We start from the raw sequence: 26777 nt of genomic DNA, 5'->3' as shown, positions 1-26777 counted from the left end.
AGGAAGTGAGGAGGGCAGCCAGCAGCTTCCCCTTTTCTGCCCTGCTCCGGGTGCTGGGCTCCCCACCTCAGTGCCTAGGAGCAGGGGACAGCGGCACCATGGCCCCCCACGCGCCTGCCACCCGCCAGACCTGCTGCTGCTTTAACGTCCGCATCGCCACCACCGCCCTGGCCATCTACCATGTGGTGAGTGTGCGGGCAGGCGCGGGGAGGCTGTGTGTGCCTGTGTGTGTGTGTGTGTGTGTGCGTGTGTAAGAGAGAGGGCCCTGACCTACGGATGCCCCCCGCCCCCGACCGTGGGAGGACGGCCGCCCACCACCTGTCTGCGGGACCCTGGACAGATCCCGTCCCTGCCCTGGGCCTCAGTCTCCCCCTCTGTCAAACGGCAGGGAGCCCTGCAGCCGCCTCTGGAGGGGAGCAGGGGTGGGAGAAGGGGCCTCATTCCAAGCGAATGGAACCCCCCATCTCCCCGAGGCTCAGTTTCTGCCTCTGTAAAATGGGACAACATAGCAGTCGTAAGGTTCAAATGGAACGCAGCCTGGAAAGGGCTGTGGAAAGCAGGAATGTGTGCAGAACTGTGGGCTGGGACTGTTGCCCGGGTATGGAGTTGGACCTGCTTCTTCCTGTGGGGGGCCAGGGCCGCTGGTGGGGAGGAAGGTGGGGATCTCTCCCCTGTGCTCCTAGCAGGGAGGGAGGGGGCTGGATCCTCTTGTTGATAGCTCGGCACTCTACTGCCTTCTCTCCACCAAAGAAAACTTGAGGTCTTGTGCTAATGGGTAGGATGGCTTGCCTGGCCCACGCTCTGGAGGAGGAGAGGCCCCGCGGTTCCCCTTTGGAAGCTGGTGTGCACAGCCCCGGTGTGGAGCCTCTCTGTCTTCTCTGAATGCAGAGTGACTCTGGGTGAGCCACAGCCCCTTGGGGCCAGAGGCTCCCCGCTCCGTCTCGGTGGGTGGACCTTGGGGTCTCTGTTCAGTCCTGCCCAGATCATCCCACCCCCCCACCACTGCCCAACTCCGAGCCACACCCAGCTTCCCCAGACCCAGGCACCTTCCTCCTAGGGTGATTCAGGGCCTGTGGTTAACAGTTCTCTCATGAGCCTAGAAGGGCTTCCTCAAAATTAGCCTAAATCTGGCATTCCGTGGTGGGCTGCTGTAAGCTGCTTAAGCCTGGCTGCATCAGCTTCCTGTCGCCGGCAGGGCTGCGGCCAGAGCCCGGCCGTCTGAGGGGTGGTGCAACTCAGCGGTCAGCGCACAGCCTCTGGATTCACGCCTGTGTGCAAATCCTGGCCTTGCCGCTTCCTAGCTGTGCAGCCTCGGGCCGCTTACCTAACCTCTCTGAAGCCCAGTTTCCTCACCAAAAACAGTACCACCTCTCTGATAGGGCTGCTGAGAGGATCAAGGGAGTTCCCATCTACAAGGCGCATCAGCAGCGCGGGATGCAGAGGACGTGTTGTTATCAGCGAGCATCAGATGCAGCGCCTGAGGCTGTCAGACCCCAGAATGCTGGTTTGGGGTGTTGCTCCAGCCAGCGTGAGAGTGACCCTGAGAGATGTGAAGGGCACCTTGGCTGTCCCCACACCAAATCCTTAGGGCCTCTTCAAGCTCTGAGATTGTGGAATGTTCTCCGAAGGACAGTGATGGACGCGGAGGTGTCCCTGTGGGAAGTGGGCCCCTGGGCCCTGACCCCAGCTCTGCCGCTAACTGCCTGTGTGACCTGGGACGATTTTCTCTCTTGGGTCTCAGTTTTCTCTTTAGAAAGATGATGGGTGGGGAGGGGGACTGGTTCAGAGGGTTCAAACTCCCCCCTGTTTGTGGGCCAGACAGGTCACGGAAGTGAGTGCGATAGGGCAGACGGTCGGCGCTGACCTGGGGGCCCCGTCCTGGGTCTGTTCTGGAAACTGGTCTCTGCTTCTGCTGATTGTTGCCACCAAGGAATGTGGGCCCGGGAGCTGCTCTTCTGACATCTAGGGAAGTAGGGAAGCAGGAAACATAGGATTTTATGCCGCATTTTCTGATATATTTCCGTATCGGTGACTGATTCAAGGTGAAAAAGAAATCCCTGTGCTGGCCAGACCGGGTCCATATGCAGGCTGCGTGGGCCTGGCCGCTGTCCCGCACACCCCAGACTTTGGGACTCTTGAGGTTTCTTTTTTTTTTTTTTAAAGATTTTATTTATTTATTTGACAGACAGAGACATAGCGAGAGAGGGAACATAAGCAGGAGGAGTGGGAGAGGGAGAAGCAGGTTTCCCGCAGAGCAGGGAGCCAGACGCGGGGCTCGATCCCAGGACCCTGAGATCATGACCTGAGCCGAAGGCAGACGCTTAACGACTGAGCCACCCAGGCGCCCCGGGGTTTCTTCTTGATCCCACCGTCTGAGGTCCTCACCTGTAGGTGGTGAAGTGATATTAGTGCCTGCCCACAGAGCTGGACAAAGTGTGGGCAAGTGATCAGGGAAGCCTTCTTGGAGGTGGTGCCATGGGTGGAGGTGTAGAGTTTGCTTGTGGGGAATATGGACGGGGAGGAACAGGTGTGCAAAGGGTAGAGGCTGAGGGATGGTGGCTTGTGTAGGGGACACTACCCAGACCAGCCTGGAGGCTTCAGCTTGGGGTGCGGGAGGTGGTAGGCGCTCAGAGAGACAAGCTGAAGAGAGTGGACCTTCGTTGTAGCACACAATCGATATTTGGGGCTGGAGAATTCTTTGTCATGGGGACTGAACTTCACATTGTAGGATGGTTAGCAGCATCGTTGGGCTCTATCCACAAGATGCCGGTAGCACTCCTGGGCTGTGATAACCCAAAATATCTCCAGATGTTGCCGAATGTCCCCTGGGGACAAAGTCACTCCCAGTTGAGAACCACTGTCTGTAATGTGAACCATGGGGAGCCAAGGGATGTTCTAGAGCAGAAGGCATGAGAATGGAGGAGAAGCCTGGAAGCTGTACGCCCAGCCCAGGCCCCTCTCTGGGGTCCTTGGTTGGTTGCAATGGGGGGTCATCGTCTGGAGAAGCCTCTGCTCCTTCCCAGAAAGGGGCAGGGGCTGAGTGGCAGGTGTGTTGGCAGGGTCTCTAACATCTGGATGGAAAAAGAGAAGCTGCTGTCCAGATGTGTCGATGGCCCAGATTGTCGTCATCTGGAGCCAGTCATGGATGACAACTGCACACTGAGAGCTATTCCTGGACTTGGCCTCTCTGGGGAGGGTTAGATTGGGTCTTTGGTGTCCTAAGACAGCGCTACACTTTATTGGTCATCAGGGCCTTCTTATGGGAGGACCCTTCTGTGTCCAAGAGCTGGAGAGCCTCCCTCAAGGTCCTGCTGGGTTTGTGTAGAGGATTTCCTCGGTCATGGGTGATTTCTGACTCAAACTTGCATGTGTAGGGGAGTCAGAGAACTTTCTTTCTTTCTCTTTTTTTTAAAAGATTTTATGTATTTATTTGAGAGAGAGAGAGAGCATAAGCCGGGGAAGAAGCAGAAGGAGGGAGAAGCAGACTCCCAGCTGAGCAGGGAGCCTGACTCGGGGCTTTATCTCAGGACCCTAGGATCATGACCTGAGCTGAAGGCAGACGTTTAACCGACTGAGCCACCCAGGCACCCCCAGAGAACTTTCTTAAATTGGCCTCTTTGGCCCTGGCTTGTCTGGCAACCCAAAGTACGTCCTAAGTCAACTGTGGGGTGGAGAATCCCCAGAAGACCCTTTTGCCCAGAAATATCTCCCTCCCTGACTACTCCCCTACTGCCTAGAATTCCATTAGAAATGCATTGCCTAGATGAAAAGCTTACACCTGCTTTAGGCCAAGGAGGGAAGGAGGTTGATGCTGGCTGTCTCTGGGTTATAGGATTATGAAAGCTCTAATTCTTTCTACACTCCTGTATTCTCTCTGTTTGGTACAATGAGCATGTACTACTTTTTTTTTGTTTTAAGATGATATTTATTTATTTATTTATTTATTTATTTAAAGTATGAGCAGCGGGGAGGGCAGAGGGAGAGGGAGAGAGAATCTCAAGCTGGCTCTGCACTGAGCAGGGAACCCTACTTGGGGGTCGTTGGTCCCAGGACGCTGAGATCATGACCTGAGCCGAAATCAAGAGTCGGTCACTGAACCGACTGAGCCACCCAGGTGCCCTGAGCATGTACTGCTTTTTAAAGTAGACTTAATTTTAGAACGGTTTTGGATTCACAGAACTACTGTGAACACAGTACAGAGTTCCTGTACGATCCTCACCTGGTTTCCCCTGGGGTTAGCATCTTACATTAATACGGCACATTTGTCACATCGATGAGTCCACATTAATACCCTAACTCAAGCCCATGCTTTATTCAGATCTTCTCAGCTTTTCCCTCCTATCTTTTTTCTGTCTCAGGATCCCATCCAGGATACCATGTCACATTTAATCCTCACGCTTCCTTACGTTCCTCTGGGCTGGGACAGTTTCTCAGATTTTCCCTGTTTTGGGTGGCATTGACAGTTTTGAGGGGTACTGATCAAACGTTTGGTCAAATATTCATCGAATGGGACTTGTCTGATGGTTTTCTCTTGGTTGGACTTGGGTAAAGTGTTACTGGGAGTGAGACGGCAGAGGTGAAGGGCCATTCTCAGCACATCCTATCAAAGGTGTGGACTCCCGACATATCTTATCACTGTTGATGGTGACCTTGATAACCTGGGGAAGATCGTGTTTGTCAGGTTTCTCCCCACTGCCCCCCTCCCCCCTCCCCACCCTCCATACTGTCCTTTCTGGAAGAAGGTCACTTAAGGAGTGGAGAGTTATTTCTTGAGGGCAGACAAGCTACCTAATATTTGAGATATTTGGAATTTCTCATGGGAGATTGGTCTGTTCTCCTTATTTGTTCTAAAACTAGATGATTTATTTATTTACATCAGTAGAAACACACGGATATTTATTTTACGCTTTGGGTTATAATCCAGTGCTACTTTATTTATTTGGTTGCTCTAATATACTACTTTTTAAGTTGGCAAAACAAAAAAAGTAAAGCAACCTCTCTTATTTAAAGGCATCTGTCCCTAATGCAGATAGATTCTCCAGTCTGCCTTCATTTTTCTGTGCTGAGCCCTGGGCCAGGGTCTGGGCCTGACACGTCCATGGCCTGTGCCTCCGGGGGCTCTAGGCCCGAGGGGAGCCATGATAGTGGCTTTGCTGGATGATGCCGACACACAGATGAGGGGCCTCAGCCCAGTCCTGGAGTGGAGGCTGGGGATTCAGGAATGGCTTCTTGGAGGAGGCCTGTGTGCTAAGGATGAGCGGGCATGTGCTTGGGGCTGCTGGGGAGGTGAGCAAAGCCTGGGGGAGGGAAAGGCCCTGTGATGTTAGGAACACTGGTACGTTCATAGAGCTGGGGGTTAGGGAGGGATGGCTGTGAGGTGTGGTGGGGGAGGCTGGACCGAGTTCCTCATTTCTTTCAGGCTTCATAACCCAAGAGATGGATCTCTCCTTGGTCCAATCCTCTCCTTTTAGAGATGAGAAAGCAGGGGGCCAGGAAGGTTCCTGGCTTGCTCCAGATCACCGGGAGGTAGGGCTTGTCCTGGGTCGCCCCTTCCAGTACACAGGTGTGGGCAATGAGCCAGTGAACAAACAAATGAATTCCTTACCTGGCCCATGGGCTGGGGGTGGCCCGCCTGTCTGGGAGGCCCTTCCCTCACCCAGTCTTCATTTCTTCTTTATGGTCCAGCTCACAGGAAGCCTCCTCCTCCAGGAAGCCCTCCTGATTTGTCCTTCTCGGACTCTTTTCTCTTTCTGTTGCATTTTGGGATTGAAAATCAGCACTGTCTCCATCACTAACTTGTGATGTAACCTGGAGCAGGCAGACACCTTTGCCGTCTGGGCCTCAGTTTCCTCATCTGCTACCTGGGGCCAGGAGTCCCTGCCTCAAGGATGACTGCTTTGAGGTATTGAGCTGATGTGGCCCCATTGGAGTGAGGGCCTGCCGGCTGGGGCCCATAGTGGGCTGGGGGAGGAGACCACACCTTTGAAAGCTCATCTGTTTAGGGCCTAAAAATAGGCCCCAACTACCAGGTGGGGAAAGCCCCAGATGAAAGTCTGTTAGAGCCTCTGCCTTCATGCCTGATGCCTCCGTGTGGTCTGTGCCCTTCCTGAAGGTGTGAAGAGGCTGGCGGGGGTGAGGGGGTGGTAGGGTGGAAGTTGCGGCCTCTCCCCGGTGCCACGGCCCAGGGGCCTTAGTTGGAACTGAGTTACACTCCTCATCCCTTCTAACTTATTTAGTTATTTATTTTAAAAAAAGATTTTATTTATTTATTTGACAGAGAGAGACCCAGCGAGAGAGGGAACACAAGCAGGGGGAGGGGGAGAGGGAGAAGCAGGATTCCTGTGGAGCAGGGAGCCCGACACGGGGCTCGATCCCAGGACCTTGGGATCATGACCTGAGCCGAAGGCAGACGCTTAACGACTGAGCCACCCAGGCGCCCCCACCTTCTAACTTATAAAATGTTGGAGGCCCACGCAGCTACTTGAGGAGGCCGTTGGACCCACTGGACCAATTGGGGCCTGCACACAAGGTCCCCTGGGGGCAAAGTAAAACATTTGCTGTGGCACCAGGCCTGGAGGGCTGAGTGATGGAGGTCTTTGTCCTGTGAGGTGGGTGAGGATAGGCCAGACCCCAGGCTGGGCCTCATCCTCTCCTCACTTCCTGGTTCTCAGGCCCAAGGGAAGGGAAGGAAGGGGCTTCTGGGAATGGGATGTGGGCAGTGGTCCCAGCCTTCAGGAATCACCTGGGTTGAAAGGACCCATTGCCGTCAGAGCTCCATGGCTAGGGGAGACACAGGCTGGGAGGAGGGGGTCCTCCCATTCAGACTGGGCCCCACCGCTGGAGGGTGGAGTCCGGGGGAGCTGATGCTTCTCGGTCACCACCCTGACCCTGAGCCCCCTAGGAAGTGAGGCTTTTATTTTGAGCTCTGGGCAGCGGACCCAGAACCCAGACTTCACTCTGTGCTCCCTGCGGGGCTTGTGCTGGTTTCTTATGGGGAAAGGGGCCACAGAAGCCAGAAGCCCTAACGAGGCTGGAAGCCGAGCAAGAGGCTGCGCAGGGGAGGGTGCAGGCTCCCTGCGCTTCCAGCCTGCAGCCCTGCTGTGAGCCCAGGGCATCCTTCCCCTAACGCCAGTCTCAATCTCCTCTCCTGGCAAATGGGGGCCAGTGACGCCGAAGTGCAGGGTCATTCTGAGACTCACAGGAAACCAGGTGGAGGCACACCCAGCACCTCATGAGCACCCCACAAATGGCAGTGAACCCTGGAGCCCCCATTCGGCAGAAGAGGAAAGAGGCTTGGAGAGGCCAGTCAGCTTGGCAGCCTGTGGTGGATAAAGAACGAGAGGCTGGCGGTCTTGCTCGTGGCCCAGACCGTGGTGGGGAGGGCACGCTTCTTGGCAGTGACGGGGTAGGGGTCACCTGTAAGATCCAAGGGGCCTGGCTCGTCGAAACGTGGAGACCACATGCAAAGACGCAGTCCCAGTTTCACTTGCAAAATGGGGAGAAAGTGGGAATAGCAGGACTTGCCTCACAAGGCTGAGGTGAGGACGAAGGGCTGAGGGTGTCCCGAGGAGGCCCTGGCCTCTGCCGAGTGCCCAGCGGTTTTAGCAGTAGCCCTCATGGGGGGGCTTCGCTCCAAGGGTAAAGAGGGAATTGCTGGTTTATGGGAAAGGTTTGGATGCAGGGTGTTTCCCCAGATGCTCAGGAAGTGGAGGATGATGGGGGTTTGGGCCAAGCCTGGAGAATGACACTGAACCCCCCCAAAGGGGCACCCCCCCCACCAACCACGGAATGGCAGAGGCCCCTGGGATTCACTGGGCCAGGAATTTCACGGAAAGACCTGCCATCCTGTCTTCTTTCTTAGGGGACGGTCTGAAAGGGCAGTAGGCAGAGGGCGGGCCTTGCTGGGCTGTCACGTGCCGGGGGGTGTGTGTGTGTTGGGGGGGTCGCTGAGGATGGCACGCTGGCTTGCCCAGACAGCCTAGGCCAGAGCGAGCTACTCCCCATGCGGTGCTCCTGCCTTGGCACTTCTTCTTCTTCTTCTTCTTTTTTTAAAGATTTTTTTATTTATTTGAGACAGAGAGAGAGATTGCGCGAGAAAGAGAGCACAAGCTATGGGGCAGGGGTAGAAGGAGCGGTAGAAGCAGACTCCCAGGACCCCCGGACGTGACCCGAGCTGAAGGCAGACATTTAAGTGACTGAACCACCCAGGCGCCATCCACCCCTTTTTAAAGATTTTATTTACGTCATGGCACTTGGTACGCTACAGGGCGATAAACTGAGGCATGCGCCATCTGAATCGTGTTCTCTGGGAGCTCCCCGCCGCCTTTGGACAAGCTGTTTTTTCTGCCTGGAGAGCTTTCTCCTGGCTCTGCTGCTCCCAAAGCCACGCCCCGGTGAAACCACCGGCTCCCCCATGTCTTCTAGGTCCTTCCATCAGCCCAGCCACGCGGCAGCTACCATTTCCTGGGGGCCCACTGGGTGCCTGGCACATGGATGACCCCCAAGTCACAGTCCCCAAGAGAAACTTCTTGCAGTTTCCTGAATGGGGCTCGCCCACTTTTTTTTTTTAAATAAAGATTTTTATTTATTCACTTGACAGAGAGAGAGACAGCGAGAGAGGGAACACAAGCAGGGGAGGTGGGGGAGGGTTCTGGTTTCCCACCAATCAGGGAGCCTGACGTGGGGCTCCCTCCCAGGACCCTGGGATCATGACCTGAGCTGAAGGCAGACGCTTAATGACCGAGCCACCCAGGCGCCCCAAGGGGCTCGCCCAATTTTGCTTTTGCTCCTGCCCTTCCCTCTGCCTGACACACCCATCCCACTGCCCTTTGGGAGAAAACTTTAAGATTGACTGCTTCTCAGAAGACTTCCTGAAGCCCCTAGTCCTGGACTCCGAACTCTCAAAATTCACCCCCATCCCAGGGCAGCTCCCCACTCCCAACTCCTGGGGCCCCGTGGACCCTGTCTTCTGGCCTGGAGGCCTGGAAGCCTGATTTATCTTTGTGATCTCCTGACACATAGTAGGGGCCTGCTAATCTCTATCTTATTTTACTTTTGCAAACCTTTTCTTGATGCGCAATTTACGTATCACAAGCGTACATCTTGATGAACTGTTTACAAAGTGAACACACCCATGTAACCTTCACCCAGATTGAGAAATGGGACGAGACCAGGCCCAGAGGCCCTGCGTGCCCCCTCCTCATCACCACCCTCGCTCCACTGGCCTCTTCCAACGTATGTTCTAGAACTAGGCAGGAATGAGATTACACAGCAGGTGCTCCTTTGTGTCTGGTTTCCTTCTCTCAGCACTGTGTTTGTGAGCTTCCTCCGGGTTGCGGTGTGTGGCCAGCTCATCCCCCCCACCGCCCACCATTGTATCTCATTGGGCGAATAAATCACCGTGTATTTGCCTGTCCTTCTGCGGGAGGGTTGCTTCTAGTTTGGGGCTGTTACAAATAGAGTGGCCATGGCCGTGGGGGGCTTGTGGTTTGGTGTCCACACAGAAGCACTTCTGCTGGTCAGTGGGTCTCTCTGAGTGGGTCAGTCTTCGGTAGCAGACACATGTCACCTCATCGGCTCCTCGAGGCAGCCTCGAGAGGGGGTGGATCCTTCTCTCCGTTCTGCAGATGAGGGAACTGAGGCACAGAGACGTAAAGTGGCCAGGTGGAGGGTTCAGTGAATAGTGGAGGGGGCAGGGGTGGGAGGGAGGAGCAGCCTCCGTGTGGGTGTGGGGGGGGCCCGGCTCTGGGGCAGGGCAGCCCGGCAGGGGCTGCAGCTGAGCCTGGGCTCCTCCAGGAGGGCCCGGCAGATGATATCCGGGGTTGGCTGGGGAGGTGGCTGGGGAGATGATGCTGTGGGGGAATGGCCCCCACCCAGTTGCCTTGATAAGCCTCTACAGGAAGTATGGGGTGGCAGAGGAGGGGGTGGGGGAGGAGAGCTTCCTCTTGACGCTGATGCATCTGGTTCTCTTCTCCCATCCTCCTCCCAGAGAAGCCAGGGGCCCCCAGGGAAAACAGAGTGGGCGGCTGAGCTTCAGGGAGGGTCTGATGATGAGATGATGATGATGATAATGGTTTAAGTGTGCAGCAGCCCTTGGGTCGCTAGGCCATCAGAGCCGGAGGACACAGGGTCAGGGTGGAGCAGTCCTGGAAAGGGGGGGGGGGCGGTCAGGAAGGGGTGAGCACTTGAGACCCACTTCCCATTTTGCAAACTGAATTATCTGTTGGGAAAGGGTTGAGGACATGCCCGGGCCTGGCTCCTTGTGCAACCTCTGCCAAGTCACACCCAGGCCCCCGTTCTCCTCCGATGTAAGTTGGGGGGACTGTCTGACCTCATAGATTTGCCAGGAGCACATGAAATGGAAGGCTAGCAAAGGGCCCTGCACTGGCTGGCACCTAGCAGGTGCTCACCGAGGAGTGGGTCTCAGTAAAGGGTGCCCCCTGGCATCTCAGAGGGCGGGGCTCTGCCCGCCTGCTTCTGAGAGGGTGGGTCCCGAGCCCCCGGGGCTCCGAGAGGGTGGCCCACGTTCCTGGACTAGAGAGTGGTGTTTGAGCCCCAGAATCGGGACGTTCGTGTCTCTACCACCATCACCACGATTGTCGTCACCGCCATCATATCAAGATGTCACCGTCGGCAGCAAAGTCATGGCCATTTTACCACTGCAGTCGATTACCACTTCCCAGCATGCCCACTGGGCTTTCGTCCATCACCATCCATCACCCTGCCTCAGCCACGGTCACCTCTATTACTCCTGCCCCTGTCATCATTAGTCACCAGCACGCCAAACCCAGCCGCATGACCGCCAGCCCCCATGTCCCAGCACGGCAGCCACGGTCAGCCCCAGCCGGCCAGCATCTTGTCCACGACATTCAGCCGGGGCACCGCCCCCGTTCCTCCCGCCATCCCTGATTCTGCTGCCTCTAGGTCGGCTCAAGCTGTTGGTTGCTCCTCAGAACCATCAGGCAGCCCAAAGAAATTCTCCCGGCTTCCTGGCCACTTCCCCCATTGCTGAGCTTTGGGAGGTTGTGTTTGTTATTGAGAAAGAAGGGACAGGCTGGGGATGGGAATGGGAACTAAAAGCAGGAAGAAGCAGAGGGAAGAGGTACAAAAGGGGAATGGAGAGCAGGGGTGACGGCGGGGTGGGCTGAGCATGGTCAGCACCGATACGGTCTTGTCGCCTGAGCCCCGGCTCGGTGTCAGGACCGAGGCTGATTCTGGTTCTGCAGCAGACTTCCTGCGTGAACTTGGGCTGGTCACCGCATCTCCCTGGGTCTCACTTGCGCACTGGGAACATCCCCTCCCTCAGGGCGAGGCATTCCCGCCCACGGGTTTCCCTGGGTCTGCCCTGCCAGCCTCTGGGCCTCCGCATACGGTGTTCCTTCTTCCCGGAATGTTTTTTTCTCTTCTCTGTTGGGAAACTCCTGCTTATCCTTCAAAACCCTGTTCAAACTTTTCCTATTTGTGAAACCCTCCCTGAGTCTTCCAGACGGTGGTGCTCACTCCCTCATCAGGGACCCATAGCCCTCTGCGTGTCCCTTGTTGTGACTCTGAACACACCGGTCACCCGTGGTTTCCCCCGGGGACCGTGACACCTGCAGGCCAGGCCAGGGTTAGTGGCTTCGCTGGACAGGGCCTGGAGCCAATATGTGCTCCGAGGGTATTTACTGGGTGAACAAACAGGAGTGACTGAGTACCTACACAGATTGATGAACGCTGCCTACCGTATTCGTTTATGGAGCCCTTGCTGGATGCCTGGCTCTGTGCCAGCGTGTCATTTGACCTGACAGCAGCCCTACGAGGCAGGTCAGGTTATTGTCCCCATTTCTCAGGCGAGGAGACAGGCTCAGAGAGGTCAGTGGCTTGCTCAGGGGCACCGAGCTTGGGTTGGGCCCAGGACTACCCGAGCCACACACCCTAGCTCTACTCTGCACGACCCCGCTGCTGAAGAGGGAAGGCAGTGAGAGACGCTGTGCTGGGGGGTGGGGGTGGGGTGGGGGAGTAGTGGGAGGAGAGGCGCCCTGTCCCGTCCCGGGAGGTCGTGGGTCACAGGAGAAGGCAGCTCTCTGTCCCGGTGGGTACCGGCAGGGATGGGGGTGAGGTGAGGGGCAGGTGAGGGCCAGGGGCCTGGGACATCTGGAACCTGGGCGGCTCTGGGCCTCTCCCAGCATGCACTGCAGGTAAACCAGGTACTTTCCCGGAACTACAAAGGCTCTTGGTTAGGGACGTGGGTGGACCGGTGAGGGCCTTCTGATGAGCAGGGCCCAGCTCTGGGTGGGTCACCCTGGGAGGCCTCGGTGTGAGATGCCATAGTTTGCAGAGTTCGATCATCCCAGTGGCCCTGGGTGCAAAGGGGGGTGCCTCTCCTCATTGGCCAGAGGAGGTAAACTGAGGGCAGGGTGGAGCCAGAAACTGGCTAGGGTTACACAGCCGAGAGGCAGGGTGGGTGGCCTCGTGCTCCAGTTGCTGGCTCCTGAGCAGGGCGTGTCCAGAGCTGCCTGGGGAGGGTGGGCAGATGGTTAGCAAGACCAGGATCTGGGTCCACTCAGCCCTGGGTGGAGCCCCAGACCCTCTGGGCATGGGCACCCCGGTTCAGATCCCTGCTGGGTCACGTGAGTTCTCCTCTCTGAGCCTCTGTTTTCTCATCTGTAAAATGGGGGAAGTGTTGCTTCTCTTGCAGGGTTTTGGGAGACTGTGATGTAAGCCTGTGTGTGCAGGTCTGAGCACACAGTAGGTACTCAATAAATGTCAGTTCCTCTCCATCCCATCTTCTGGGGAGCTGAGACTCCTGTCTTTCTCCCGGATTGAGGCTGGTGTCTTCTGCCGAAGGTTAGGGGCCAGCAGAGGGTCTGAGGCTGATTCTGATGTTGCCTGTCTCTGAGACTCGGGGCTGGTGCCCGTCTTCTACGGGCCTCAGGGTTCTCATCTGGCAAATGGGGACAGAGTTCTCTCCCTCCCCTTCCCGGACTGTTGTGAAGGTAGAAATGGAGGAAAGGGTGAGCCTGGTTTTAAACCCAGGTGGTTTTTACAAAAGGAGGACTACTTCTGGAACCTGCTGTTTTGGGAACAAGCTGTGGGGAGGGAAGAGATGGCACCCCTCTGACTCTGCTGGGGCACTGGCATGGGGGTGGGGAAGGCGGGCAGGCTTCAGGCAGAGGCCGGAGCTTGGGAGGTGCAGGAAGGACAGTGGAGGGCATCCAGTCTAGGGCCCATTGGCCTGGGCTTGAATCCTGGCCCTACCCATTACCGGCTGGAGGCCACAGACAAGTTACTGGACCTCTCTGAGCCTTGCTTCCCTCGTCTGTGCAGCAGGGGTGGGAGTATTCAGAACAGTCCTTTCGTTGGGTTTGGGAGGATTGTTGGGATGGTGAGGGGAGTGCACCTTGGTCAGGGTGTACAAAGCTTTCTCCCGTTCTCTCCCCTTCTCAGGATCATAGGATATGGTGGGGGAGGTAGGGGGACGGTAGCTGGGACGCTAATGGCAGGATCATGGGCACAGTGGTGTGGATGTGAGAGATGTTTAGGGCCTGAATTGAGGGGTTGGGGACAGCTGTGGGTTAGCACTGGTCTCCAAAGAGGGGTGATGCCTGAGATGACTGCTGGGGCCTTAGGAGGACAATATTAGCATTTCCATATTTTTCAACTATATTCTTTATTAACTTCTGGATTTGTGTTTGTGTGTGTTATGATGTTTGTAATAACCAGAGCAGTAACACATGTATATAATTTTGAAAAAAAAAAATATAGAGGATGTGTTCAAAAGGTTTTGCTGACAAAGGTGCATGATCAAAATACCTACACCCTCTGGGGTCCGGGCTAGCGGGGACTCTGAGATGTTCTGGGGAGTGGGGTGTGTGCAAAGGCACCGGGAGACTACTGGAGGATTTGGACTCCAGTCTCCACTCTGTCCCCAACTTGTTGCATGTCCTTGGGCAAGTCACCTAACCTCTCTGAGCTTATCAAACAAGCAGAGGCTCTTTTAAGCAACTGGAGCTTGGGATTGTCTGATTCTGAGCTTCGTTCCAGATCTCAGACAATTCTGGATTCTTGGGACTGCCAAAGTCTTCTCTTGTCACACCTGGTAGATACTCATGTGCCCTTCTAAGCGCAGCTGCGTCTTATCTGTGCTCTGCTTGCATACCCCCCCCCCCAGGTGGGGAGCTCACCCTCTCTCAGGGTGCCCTGTCCTGTCCTGGATGAACCTGTCATCTGCCTCCCTTCCCCCTTCCCTCATTAAAGGTGAAATTGGGGAGGGCAGGGGCTGGAGCCTCAGGCTTCAGGGGCTGAGGAAGCGGCTTTTCTCTCTTGGGGCTCTTTCCTGTGGGTGCCAGTCACAGCCCCCACAGCATCTGCCTTCCGTTCGGGGCTGCTCTCAACCTTTTTGGTGAAACAAAGCCTTTTTTGGTTCACCCTGCAACAGGAGGGGGCAGCTTGAGCGAGCTTGCTGTCCACCCCCAGTACCTGCTCCTGGTACATTCCATCACCCCATGTAAGCTCACAGCAGCCAAAAGCAGATTGTGTTTGCTGAGCACCCACCGTAGGCCCCGGGCTCAGTGCTTTGCAAATACAGTGCAGTTTTTTCCTTACCAAATCCAGTGATTGTCAGTTTCCAGTTGACAAAACTCAGAGAGATGAAATGACTTGCCCAAGGTCACATATTGACCTGGATTCAGATCCATCTCTGTCTGACTCTGGAGCTCAGCTCTTCATCACTCTTCTGTGCTGTCCCTTTGTGCCCCCTGAACAGACTGTAACATGGCAGGAAGACAAATTGAGACCTTTGTCTGAGCTAAAAAAAAAACCCCACACAGTCAGCAAGGGGCAAACAGATGGTGGGTATTTGGTTGCCTGTCAGCTAAGCATGAGTTACTAGTGCAGGACCACCCAGAAAGCCAATGTAAACTTCCGCCATATTAAAAGAGGTAGGGCATCCACTACAAGGAAGGAGATAGTCTTGTGATTCTCAGTGCGGGCAGATGGTTTCTGGAGAATAGTGTGCAGTGGTGGGGGAAGGGCAGAAGGCTTGCTGCAAGGACATGGACACACAGAAGACTGTAAGTTCCCCTGGCTGGAAGTATTTAAATAGAGGCTGCATGGCACAGGAGTCCTGTGTTGGATGGCGGAGGGCACAGGCAAGGTCCTTTCAAACTGCAGTTTTGTGGCTGGACTCCGGTTGTCACCAGGGCCACAACACTCAGGCCCATCAGATTTCGATGGGGTACATTCATTTGTCCACCCATCCACCCATCCATCCATCCATCCATCCATCTAATATAGTAGCTAGAGCAGTGAACAAGAGAGACATAAGCCTTCCCTGCCTGGAACCTACAGTCCAGTGGGGATAATAGCAATCATAACAGTGAGCATAGGTACCTTAAGTGAATTATTCCATCTGGCCCCACTACAGGTATTATTATCTGCATTTTGCAGATGGAGAAATTGAGGGGCCATGGGGGATGGGATTGGCAGGGCTCCCCGGGGAGTCACGGATCAGGTGCTGCCAGGCCTATGTTGATAATTCCAAGAACCTGAGGCTCTATGATGCTCGGATGCTGTGACTAAGATCCTATAGTGCCCAAAGGCTGTTGTTGTAAAAGGGGGTGCAGAGGAGGGATCCAGTTACTGATGGGAGCCCTCAGGCCCCCCCAACCTTGACCTTCAGTAGCCAGAGTTATTGTTTTATTGAGACCCAGGCGTGGTTCTACGTGCTCTCCTGGGATGTCCTCACTTGCTCCTCATAATAACCCTCTTAGGTAGCTACAGGCACTATCGTTTTACAGATGGGAAAACTGAGGTATAGAGAGGCTGAGTAACTTGCCCAAGCTCACACAGCTGGGAAAAGGAAGAAGGAGCTTGAGCCGTCTATCTGTACAGGCCACACTTTATCCAGGATGCTCCATGGACCCAGCCTTCCGGCTGTCTCCTCCAGGAGCCTCCTTACAGCCTCCCCCCCCGCCCCCGGACTGCCCCGTCACCAGGGTGGGAGGGGGCAGGGGTGGAGCTGTGCAGGCCCCACTGACGGATGCTCTGTGTGCCCCCAGATCATGAGTGTATTGCTGTTCATCGAGCACTCAGTGGAGGTGGTCCACGGCAAGGCGTCCTGCAAGATGTGGCAGACGGGCTACCTCAGGCTCGGTATGTCCTGGGGGGACTCGGGAATGGGAGGGGCAGGTGCGGGGAGGGGCCCTGGCTCTGGGCAGAATGGCTGGGGTTTGATGCCCTGCCTCTTCCCTTTTGAGCCACAGGTCTTTCCTCTGCAAATGGAGACCTGTCCCCATCCAAGTCTCTAGGTGTGAAAGCAGAGAGAAAGGTGCTTTGCAAACCTAACCAGCTTAGAAGGTGACAGCAGGCTGCCCACCACCCTGGAGTAAGACAGAAACTCCCCACGGTGGGATCCCGCCCCTCTGGCCTCTCTGGCTCCGTCTCGAAGCAGCCCCTTGCTCCCTGTTCCTGCTGTGCCAACCACACGGAGCTCAGCCCCGTCTCAGCTGCCTGGACTCCTGGTCACTTGGCTCGCAGGCTGCCTCCTCAGAAGCCTTCCCCGGCCTCACCCTGGCTAAAGCAGACCCAGGCCATCCTCCCACCCTGCATCCCATGTTACCTGAAATGTTCTGTTTGCCGTCTTTGTAGTCCCCCAAGACTGAGAACAGCAGGAGGGCAGGGCCTGGGCTTACTCCTCATTGTCATAGCCCCCACCCCAATGGTTCCCAAAATGTGGTCCTCGGAACCTGCGTGGGGTCCTGGGGGCACCTCTGGGCCCTTCACTGCTGTCCCTTGCCTTTCAGCCAACCTGATCTCCAGCTTCCTGCTCATCACCATGCTCTTTGTCATCAGCTTGAGCCTGCTGATCGGAGTGGTCAAGGTGAGGGCTTGGTCGGGGGAGGGGAATGGGAGTCAGGACCTGGGAGCTGGCCAGGAGCCCCAGCTACCCTCCTGCCCCCCCTCCTATTCACACCCACTGGGTGGGCAGCCCTGGCTGCCAAGAGGGTGGGAGGTGGGTATTTTGGGAGACCCCGCCCCCTGCACCCTAGAGATCTTCATGCTTGCTTACAGTTTGGAAAGCCTCATTTCTACACCAGGCTTCTCCGGCTGGAGGCCTTGGTTCCCTACTAACACATAGCCTCCGTGTGGGGGGGTGTGCACACGGGTACTTTGTTGTACTAGCCAGTGACCCACATGCTTGTAAGCTGCAAATGCAAGCAGGGAATGTTGATAGAGAAAAGAGGAAGGGTCATTTCGAGGCGTGGGGAGAGGGGAGAAAGCAGTGGGTTTCGTAATCAGTGAGAGGAACCAGAGCTAGGGGAGCATCTGGCTCAGTTCCACCCAGCTAGCTGGTGAGAGAGAGAGAGAGAGCGAGACTGGTTGTGGCTCAGCTGTCTGTGAAGAGGAAACTGTCTGTCCCTTGGCCCCGGGAGGCAGGAAGCCAGGGCCTCACCACACAGCCCCCGGAGCAGGACTCAGCAAGAGCATCCTCCCCGGGGAGCCAGTGGCCTGGCACTCGCAGGCCAGCAGAGCGGGGCAAAGAAGGATGGGGGGCTGCTTTGGAATGTGCCCGCCTTGCCTGCACTGCCCCCACCGCCCCCTCAGCTAACAGCACCCTTCGGAAGCTCTGTGCCCTAGGGAGTGATTGTACCTTGTGCAGGGTGGGTCCCGGGCGCTCGTGCAGAGACGGGTATGGTCCAGCTGGAAAAGTGGACCAGGGCATCCCAGAAGACCCTGAGATTGAGTCTCGGCTATTCTGGCTGACTCCCGAGTGACTTGAGACAGCCACGTGAGAAACCACAAAACCACCTCTTCTGTGATTTTGTCTCCAATGGCGGGTTCATGTGCACTCACACTGGTCACAGTAGTCACTTGCTTGAAGTTGAAGGAGAGGGACTTCAGCCTCGGCCTCCCAGGGCCTCTGACCATGACCGAACACCCCAAGAGTGGTTGACACAGAGGAGGGTCCCACCCTTGAAGCCATGCAGGCTTCCCCTCTCCCCCACCCACTGGACCTTTGCTCATGTTGGCCCTTCTGTCTCCAGTACCCTGCCCATTTCCCTCGTGGTTCTTCCCAGATCTGGCCTCAGTGTCCCCACCTCTAGGAAGTCCTCTCTGATGCCTTCTCTTCTGTAAAATGGACACAAAGCCCTTCCTGGTTGGGTTCTTGAAACCCTGCTTCTGGAGGCCTGGGAGCACTTATCTCTGCAGATGGGGACACTTCCCTGTGTCTCCTGGGACACCAAGATGCCTGGCACTTGGGGCCTGAGTCTTACCTTCTTCCCATCCCAGAACCTCCCTCAGGGGAAGGCATGTGGGTCCATGTGGAACTACCTTGGCCCAGCCACGAGGGGATGATTTGGGAAAGGGCCATATTACCTAGGGAGGGAATGGAGCTGCTGGGGAGGGGGGCGTGTGGGGGCCTCAGGCTGCTGGGGACTCCGTGACAGTGCTGGGCCTGTCTTCTAGAACCGGGAGAAGTATCTGCTGCCCTTCCTGTCCCTGCAAATCATGGACTTCCTGCTGGGTCTGCTCACCCTGCTGGGCTCCTACATCGAGCTGCCCGCCTACCTCAAGTTCGCCTCCCGTAACAGCCGGGTTGTGAGTACCCAGCCCTGCCCCACGTCCCACAGCCGGCCAGCCTGGGGAGGTGGCAGGGGCTCTGTCCCCTGGGCCCCTCCCTCGTTGATGAGCCTGAGCCCCATCAAATCACGCCAACTTTCTTGCTCTGTAAAATGTGCCTGCAAGGGCTCGCCATCCCACGTGCTACGGTTATGAAGTAAGGACAGTGTATACAGGGTGGTCGGCACGTTGTGGGCACCCGGCAAATACCAGCCACGTGTGAGTTTACACTACAGGGAAGGGCGCGTGCCCATTGCTGTGCCCAGCCCCTGCTTTGTCCCTCCTTTGTAACCAAGTAAAGAAGGAAGATAAGTCGATTAAAGCCAACGATGAACATCCACAGGGCAGATGCCCATGACGGAGGTGCCAATCCCTGACTCGGCTCCCCGAAAGTTACTTTTCAGACTTTCCTTAACTGTTGTCCTAGAAGAGACTGAGTTGCTGGCCCAGAGCTGGGCATCAGGAGATCCTGGTCAGAGGCCAGGTCTTGCTACCAGCCCTCGGCGGGAATGTCTAAAAACTGGGCATCCGTTTCTTTCTGGGTCCTGTGGGTTGGAAAGTCCCCAGTGTCTCTGGCTGACTGTCTCTCGAACAGTCTGGGGATCTCTGGCTTAGGGCTTCATTGCTGGTTTGTCTCCTTCCTCCTGCCTTTGCCCTCCCAAGGGCCCCTCCAAGGTCCCACTGATGACCCTGCAGCTGCTTGACTTCTGCCTGAGCATCCTGACCCTCTGCAGCTCCTACATGGAAGTACCCACTTATCTCAACTTCAAGGCCATGAACCACATGGTGAGTATGGGCCAGGCACCCACCCCCATCACGGGCTGTGTGGCACTGAGCAAGCTGCTTCCCCTCTCTGTGCCTCTGTGCTTAGGCTGGGTGCCCTAAAGGTGGAGCCTGGGAGGAGGATTCTTGTGTAAATGATTGATTGAGGGAGACCTCTCAGGAAGACACTCGAAAAGGAGAGTGAGGCAAAGGGAAGAAGCCAGGCAGACGTGTGACTTTGGGGACGGCCTTGCCCGATCCCAGAGGGAGCCCTGGTCTGTGAATTGCATTGCAGAAATAATATCCATTTTTTATGCATGGAGAAAGGGGCACTCAACACATCTCAGGATGGCCCCGAGGCTTCTCTGCACAATTTTAGGGCACTACACCATAAAACTAAAGAAGACTGTCCGACTTCTCCAGGTCCTCTATCTACATCCCTTGATCAGTGATAAAATAGCCTGGGCTTTATAAGATGCGTCCTCAGATTTTTGCAAATCTCCAAATTAACACCACTAAAGTATATAATTATCCCTTCCTTCCCCAATATGGTATAATTTTATCAGAGTAACCACACATACAACACATAAGAAACTACAAAAACATTCTGAAATGACAGGATGGGTAATTCCCAGGCTCACTTGTTACCTATATAACTTGTTCCCACACATCAACCTTGCAAAATAATGTAACTGTTCAGGAAGAGCCTTTTGCATCGCCTTTTATATAATCCCATGTTTTGGTTTAATGTTGGATTTAGTATTTCACTCCAAAGTGTGCATAAGCACAACAGAAATTAAACACCACCCACAATCTCATTCTCAACATTAGAAATTATTGTGGCCATATAGTAAATGATTCTGTGAAGTTCATGTTTCAATTCTATATATACTCTTAAGGCATGATGAGATTCTTGAATCAATGAAAATCAGAGTTATCCCCAAACGTAGTGACTTGGAACAATACACAGTTGTTATCTCACACTGTTTCTGAGGACCAGGAATTTGGGAGTGGCTCAGCTGGGTCGTTCACACTCAGCGTCTCTCATGAGGTCTCACCAGAGATGGGGATGGGGCTGTGGACGCCAAGGGCTTGACTATGTCTGGAGGGCCCACTCCCAAGATGGCTTGCTGGCACGGCTGGGGTGTGCCTCCCACGTGTGTCAGGACCTGGCGCTTCTGTCAGTGAGCCTAGCCTCTAGAGAAGGGCCCACCGCAGCTGGGGGCTGGGGGCCGGGGGCTCCAGCCAGGTAAGAGCCAACTGGGCGGATATCCACTGCACCTGCTTCCCTTGGTTTGCTCGCCTGTCACAGGGGGCTGATGGTAGGTAGTGCCGGCCTCCTAGGGCCCTGGCAGGGGTCAGCCAGGACAGTGGCTGTGTCATCCTTCCACGTGTGGACGCTGGAAGAGTTTCTTGTGGACAGAGGCACTGATGCAGCCTCCAAATCTGTTGCAGAATTACCTCCCCAGCCGGGAGGGTGTGGCTCACAGCCAGTTCATCAAGATGATGATCATTTTCTCCATCGCCTTCATCACTGTCCTCATCCTGAAGGTGAGAGTCCGCCTAGCACGGCTCTGGGGAGGGTGGGGAGCCCGCGCTCGCCAGGCCCTTTCATATCAGACTGTTAGGAAGCAGGGAAGTCTTTCACCGTCTTCCGCTGCTGCCCTCCCTGCTCTTGGCTCCTTCCTCCAGCCCTCCCACACCAGCTCCTTGGACCCCACTTGGGATCCTTGGGGACACCCCATTGAGAGGGAGGGGATCTGTGAAGACCACTTGCGTTCAGGTGTCAGGGACTTAATGTGCAACCCAAAGAGACCCTGATTCAGGGAAGGAGGAGCTGTTCTGTCTGAAATCAGATTCAGAAAGTCTTGGATGTGAGTCCCAGCTCTCCCCTTGCCAGCTTTGTGTGGTTGTCTTTCGAGTCACTTCTCTCTGGGCCTTGGGTCTCATCTGTGAAAGCGACAGATTCAATATTGCTTTGCCCCTGTCACAGCTTTATATGATTCAAGCACCAAAATGTAGATCGGTCCTGAGGTCATATTACTAGAGGTATGGTGATGTGAAGCAGGGAGGGGAATGGTTTTATTCTTCTCTGAGGTGGTCAGGCCCAGAAGATAGAGTTCCATGTCAGGTCCCCATTCTTAGAGAGCTATGACAGACTGGAGAGTGTTAACCCTCTGCCATCCGAGGGAGTCAAGGAAACCAGGGCAATTCGGCTTGGAAAGAGGTGACTCAAGGGGTCTCCAAATACCCAAAGGATGCTCATGGGGATTCTAGAGGCCAGCACTGGAGCCTGTATCCCAAAGCCCCGGGGAGGCTGATGTCGACTCAGCAGAAGGAAGGGCTTTCAAGAGTGTTCTTTTCTGATTGTGAAAATAACATAGGATCATTGTAGAAATTTGGAAACTACATATGAGCAGAAAGAAGGCAATCAGCTCACCCCCCACCACCACTCAGAGACCAGTGCTCCTGATACCTGGGCCCATTTCCTCCCAGTCTTTCTGTGTGTGGGTTTAACTGGACGTCACTGCCTCCTTTTACTGGCGGCCCTGGGCAGCTTCATGCCATCACCTAATGTCAGCCTGCAAATGGAACTTCCCTCCTCTGAGCCTTCCTTCAAAGGACGGGCCTAGCACAGGGGCTTCCATGAAGTGCAGTGAGAACTTTCCTGAAGACTTAGGGGAGCCAGTGCGGGGGGGCGGGGAGGGGTTGACGTCATACACCCTCCTGGACAGCGACTCCCCAAGGCCCACCGCATAGCTCTGTCTCCCCCACCCCTCCAGTTCTTTATTCCCCTTGGGGGGAGTTCTCTCTCTGTTCCTCACTCTGCCTCATTGGCCACCCTCCTCCACCTGCCTCCTACTTCATTCTTTTATAATTCATTTTATTTATTCCTGCCACCTGCGTCCCCATCATGGGGGTTCCATAAAACAAGAGAACTTCCTGAAGACAGGACCCACTCTCCTTCCTTAGGAGGCAGTTTGGGGGCAGAGAGAGACCTATTGGCTATTATTCCTTGAACAGGCCCCTGGGGGCTTCACTCCCCACCCTGAAAATCCCCCCAGTGCTTATCCACTGTTAAGAGAAACATCACCGGCCATCTCAGGAGGTAGTGAGCTTCCAGCCCCAGGGGGTGGAGAAGAACGATTTGCAGGACCATTGCCAGGGAGGCTGGTGGAAGGGGGGTGCAGAAGCTCCCCAGAGCCCCCTTCTGCACAAGTTAGTGGAAAGAGCAATCCTCAGAACACCTGGGACTGGCAGGTGAGGTGCCCCTCCACCAGGACCAGCCAGATGCTGCCTTCTGGGCTGAGCTGGGGCTGCCCAGGAAGTGCCCAGCATCTGTCCCAGGCCTGCTGGGGCAGTGAGAACGGTCAGCAAAGCATGGTCTGATCTGGCTGTTTCTCAGGTCTACATGTTCAAGTGCGTGTGGAGATGCTACAAATTCATGAAGTACATGAACTCAGCCGAGGAGAGGAGCTGCTCCAAGATGCTGCAGAAGGTGAGCCCCGTGGGGGGTCAAGTCCCAGGCCTGCCACTCCCTGGGTCATTGGGGGAAGGTCTCTCTCCCTCCCTGGGTTGTGGTTTCTCCCCTTTGTGAGATGATTGGACTGGAAGAAATGTGAAGATCTCTTTCGGCTCTGATAGTCTAGGATTCTATTCCTTCATTCATGCATTCACCATTTTCTGCCTCTCACTCTTTGCTGGCTTTGTATCCAACCCTGGGGGTGCAAAGAAAACTGAGATGGCACCCCTTCCTAGGGGAGTGTAGAGCCCACAGAGAATCCAGACACAGAGATCTGATTGCAATGAAGGATGAAGCATGGGGGAAATGGGAGCATAGAGGAGGTACCTGGCCTCATCTGGGGTATCAGGGAAGGCTTCCTGGAATGGGTGACACTTGATCAAGTCTTAGACTGCCAGTTGATACAAGTTAGCTGGGAAAGGGGAAGGGGCCTTCTAGGTAGAGAGATGAGGTGCACTTAGAAGCAGCTCATTGGACACATGATGGGAAAAGTGCAGCTGGCTTAAATTTCTGGTGTCACTTTCCTCATCTGTAAAATGGGGGTTGTATTAGTCAAGACACTTTCAGTTGCAAGTGGCAGAAATCCAGCTCAATCTGACTTATGTGAAAAAAGGGAATTTATTAACTCCCAGAACCTGAAGGTCCAATGTAGGTCTGGTTCACGGAGGCTGGCTGAGTTGTGACACCTGGATGTGATCTCATCCTCTCTTGACTCTGCTTTCCTCAGCGTGGGCTCCATTTTCAGGCCACCCTTTCCTCATGGTGGAAAAATAGCTGCCCAAACCCCTAGATTGACATCACATCCTCTCAGCAACCCCAGCAGAAAGGCCCAGGAGCATGTCTGAGGGACCAGCTTGGGTCACAAGCTTATCCCCAGACTAATGATATTAGCCAGGGAGGATGAAGTTCTACTTCAAGTGGCCACACTCAGATCGCATGTCCCACCCCGGATCTGAGGGGTGGGACCAATTCTTCTGAAAGCATGTGGACGGAGAATGTTTTCCCAGGGAAAATGGTGCATCATTAACACCATAAGGGGGCTTGAAACTGGACAGGCAGAGGCAAGTCTGTCCCCTATAGCAATAGACACTGCACCTGTCTCGGGCATGCAGTCTAGCGTAGGAAGTACCCAAGGTGTGCTGGTCATCACCATCATCCGTTTTGCCAGAGGTGGGGGCTGGAGCTCCTTGACTCCAGGTTGGGAGCTGGTTCCTTCCGGCCGGTCCTCAGTTCCCATCTCTCTTGTTCCCAGGTGGTCCTGCCATCCTACGAGGAAGCCCTTTCTCTACCGTACAAGAGTCCAGATGGGGGCCCAGCACCACCCCCCTACTCAGAGGTGTGACGCCCGCCAGGCCCCAGCCCTGTGCTGGGAGGGGCGGAGCTGTCTCGCAATCCGCTTCTCTGCTTTGGTGGCCCCTGCAGCGGGGGTGAAGCACCCGGCTGACCTCAGGACAACCCGCTTGTGTCCCCCTCGCTGGCCTGCTTTTCCCATGGGGCCTGGGAGATGCTCACAACTGGGTCAACTTAAGGCCGAAAGACTTCTTGAGTCTCTTGGACATTCGGTCCAACAGCCCTCGGCTTATTGTGATCAGCCCCAACTTTTGTTTAAACCATTCGTCATTCCCAATTCAGTGGGTTTGGTTAAACAACTTGCAGCTTGACCCGTGTGACCATGTGGCCAGCAAATGAAAAGCACACTTCTCAGTGCAGAGAACCAGTTTAGTCAGACCCCCACAGTCCACTGCATTGGTTTTAGACAGTTGTCCCTTCCCAGGACAATGCGGCCAAGTCATCGTCCCTGGGTCCTCCCGACCAAATACATACGTCTGATTTCTTCAAATTACTGGGTTCAACAATTATGGACAGCCAACCACCAGTCGATTCAAAGCAGGGTTAAAATTTAATAATAACAATAAAAATCAAATTAGCCCCAAACCATTCCCTTCGTTTGAATCCAATACCTGGCTGCCCACTCTGGTCAATCTGGTACTTCCGAGGGGCTGAGTGAAATTCGGGCAGTTGCCAAACGTCATCCAGCAGCTACTTCCAGGAAATAACGGTTGTCCCCATCATCCAACTGTCCTGACAAACACACAATCGTTCTTGCTGAAGACAGACAGTCATCAGCAACAGTCGGCCACACATGGTCAGCAGAGTCGCACAGCGGTGGGGTCCGCGACAAGGGCGGCCTCCGGCGCAGTCGTGTCCAGCAGCGAGCTGCCACCATCCTGCAGCGGTGGCCCCATCTGTTGCCAATTCAAGCAGAGGCGCCTGCGTCCTGCCCAATGCTTGTGCTTAAGCAGCAATTTAGCCCTGACATCAGGCAGGTCTGCTGGCTGGACTAAAGCCACGTGTTAGTTCAATCAAAGCCGGCAAACTCTTTGTGGGCGCTCGTGGCGGTGGTGGCAGAAGGGAAGGTTTGGGTCCCAACACCCCCTCTTTCGCCTGTTTCCCTGTGGGCTGGGGTTCCTGAGGGAGCTGATCCCGAGGCGGAGATAATAGGGCTATGGAGGCAGGTTCTTTGGGGTCTGAGAGGGGGGTTCAGAGGCAGAGGGCTGTGTAAGAGGCTCCCCGCCAGCACCCCCTTGTTTAATTGCTTTGTGTGTGACGGGGAAGAAGTTTCAATAAAGCAGCACCACGCTTCACTCTGGCTGATGTGGTTCTTAAAATGTGTAGGCAGGGCTGGGAGCTCTGCATCCATTTCCCGAAAAACGTGAACACACACACGCACACACACCCCCCCCCCCACACCCACACCCATACACAGCATTTATTCAGTCCAGAAACTCACGGGGGGTGACCCAGCACTGTTTCTGATCATAAGTCATGGACCACTTAAGTACCCAGATGTCTCCCCAGAGAAGGTGTGAAGCCCACTCACCTGGAGGGTGCCAACCTGGAGTCAGGTCCTGTGCTGGGTATGGGGGGTGACTGTAATGGGTCAGACTTGCCTCCAGTTACCCGCAGTCTGGAGAGGGGGAAGACAGATCCGTAAGTGATTATGATAGCCCGTGGCCAACACCACGATAAGGAAAGTCCCAGAGACCCCTACAGTCAGCAAAGGCTTCTTGGAGGACCTTTCACCAAGCGGAGTTGGAAGGATGAGCGGGCAGCGGTAAGCAAAGGGGGGAAGGATGCAGAGGGCCCCTGCAGAGATGGGGAGAGGAGCTGGGGTAGGTAGGTCACTGTGGCTGCACGTGGGGATGGGGAGCCTGGCGAGGTGGTGGGGCCTCTGCATTCATTACTGTCCTTTGGCCGCAAGCCCACCCTGGCTCACTTCAGCCAAGAAGGGCATTTGCAGGAAGGAGATGGTTGCAAGTAACAGAAATCTTCATGAGCCAAATTAATTAAAAAAAAAAAAAAAAGAAAGGTGGTTGTGGTATTTCTTGGCTCCCATAAATGACAAGTCCAGAGATTTCTGGCTTTAGGCATGGTTAGACCTAGGAATCAAATTCTTCAATAATCTCTTTCTCTCTGGGGTCTCCACCTCTGGCCTTTGTCCTCCAAGGCTGAGCTGCTAAGGACCTGCCTGAGTGAAGTCAGCAGAGAGCCCGGGGAAGTGTGAGCTGGGCTTGGTCCCCAGTATTAACGGGGCCTTGAATGTTGCACCCAGGAGCAGGGACTTATCTTGGGATGGGGGAGTCCCTGAAGGGTTTGGGCAGGGGAGTACAGGGTCAGGCTCTAGAAAGGATGAGATCAGAGGCAGGGAGCCACAAGAGGGCTGAGGAAGGAGTTACCAGCCTTCTGGGGTTGTCAGCTTTTCTTGGGGGAGCAGATTTATTTATGGCTTTTATCACTCTTTGTCAGATCCCCAAGGAACTGATCAAGTGAGGCTCTGATAGAGATGGACGGCATTGGCTGTGTGTCCTGAGGACCAGTTGAAGTGACACCT

At 55.1% G+C, this 26777-nt stretch overlaps 1 protein-coding gene across 1 annotated transcript; it reads left to right on the top strand.

Annotated features, from left to right (window-relative positions):
- LAPTM5 (lysosomal protein transmembrane 5) lies at positions 1-25530 on the top strand. The gene is made up of 8 exons (XM_006730249.3): positions 1-185; positions 16038-16131; positions 16782-16858; positions 18448-18579; positions 19264-19386; positions 20818-20913; positions 22769-22861; positions 24138-25530. Exons 1-8 carry the CDS (start codon positions 99-101, stop codon positions 24225-24227), a joined length of 792 nt encoding a protein of 263 aa, XP_006730312.1. The 5' UTR covers positions 1-98; the 3' UTR covers positions 24228-25530.
- Positions 25531-26777: the final 1247 nt, after the last annotated feature.

This window comes from Leptonychotes weddellii, chromosome 4, assembly GCF_054177405.1.
Source record: "Leptonychotes weddellii isolate Sample4059 chromosome 4, ASM5417740v2, whole genome shotgun sequence".
NCBI classification, from domain to species: Eukaryota; Metazoa; Chordata; class Mammalia; order Carnivora; family Phocidae; genus Leptonychotes; species Leptonychotes weddellii.
Note: the sequence above shows the minus strand (reverse complement) of the source record. Positions and strands in the feature narration are given on the sequence as shown.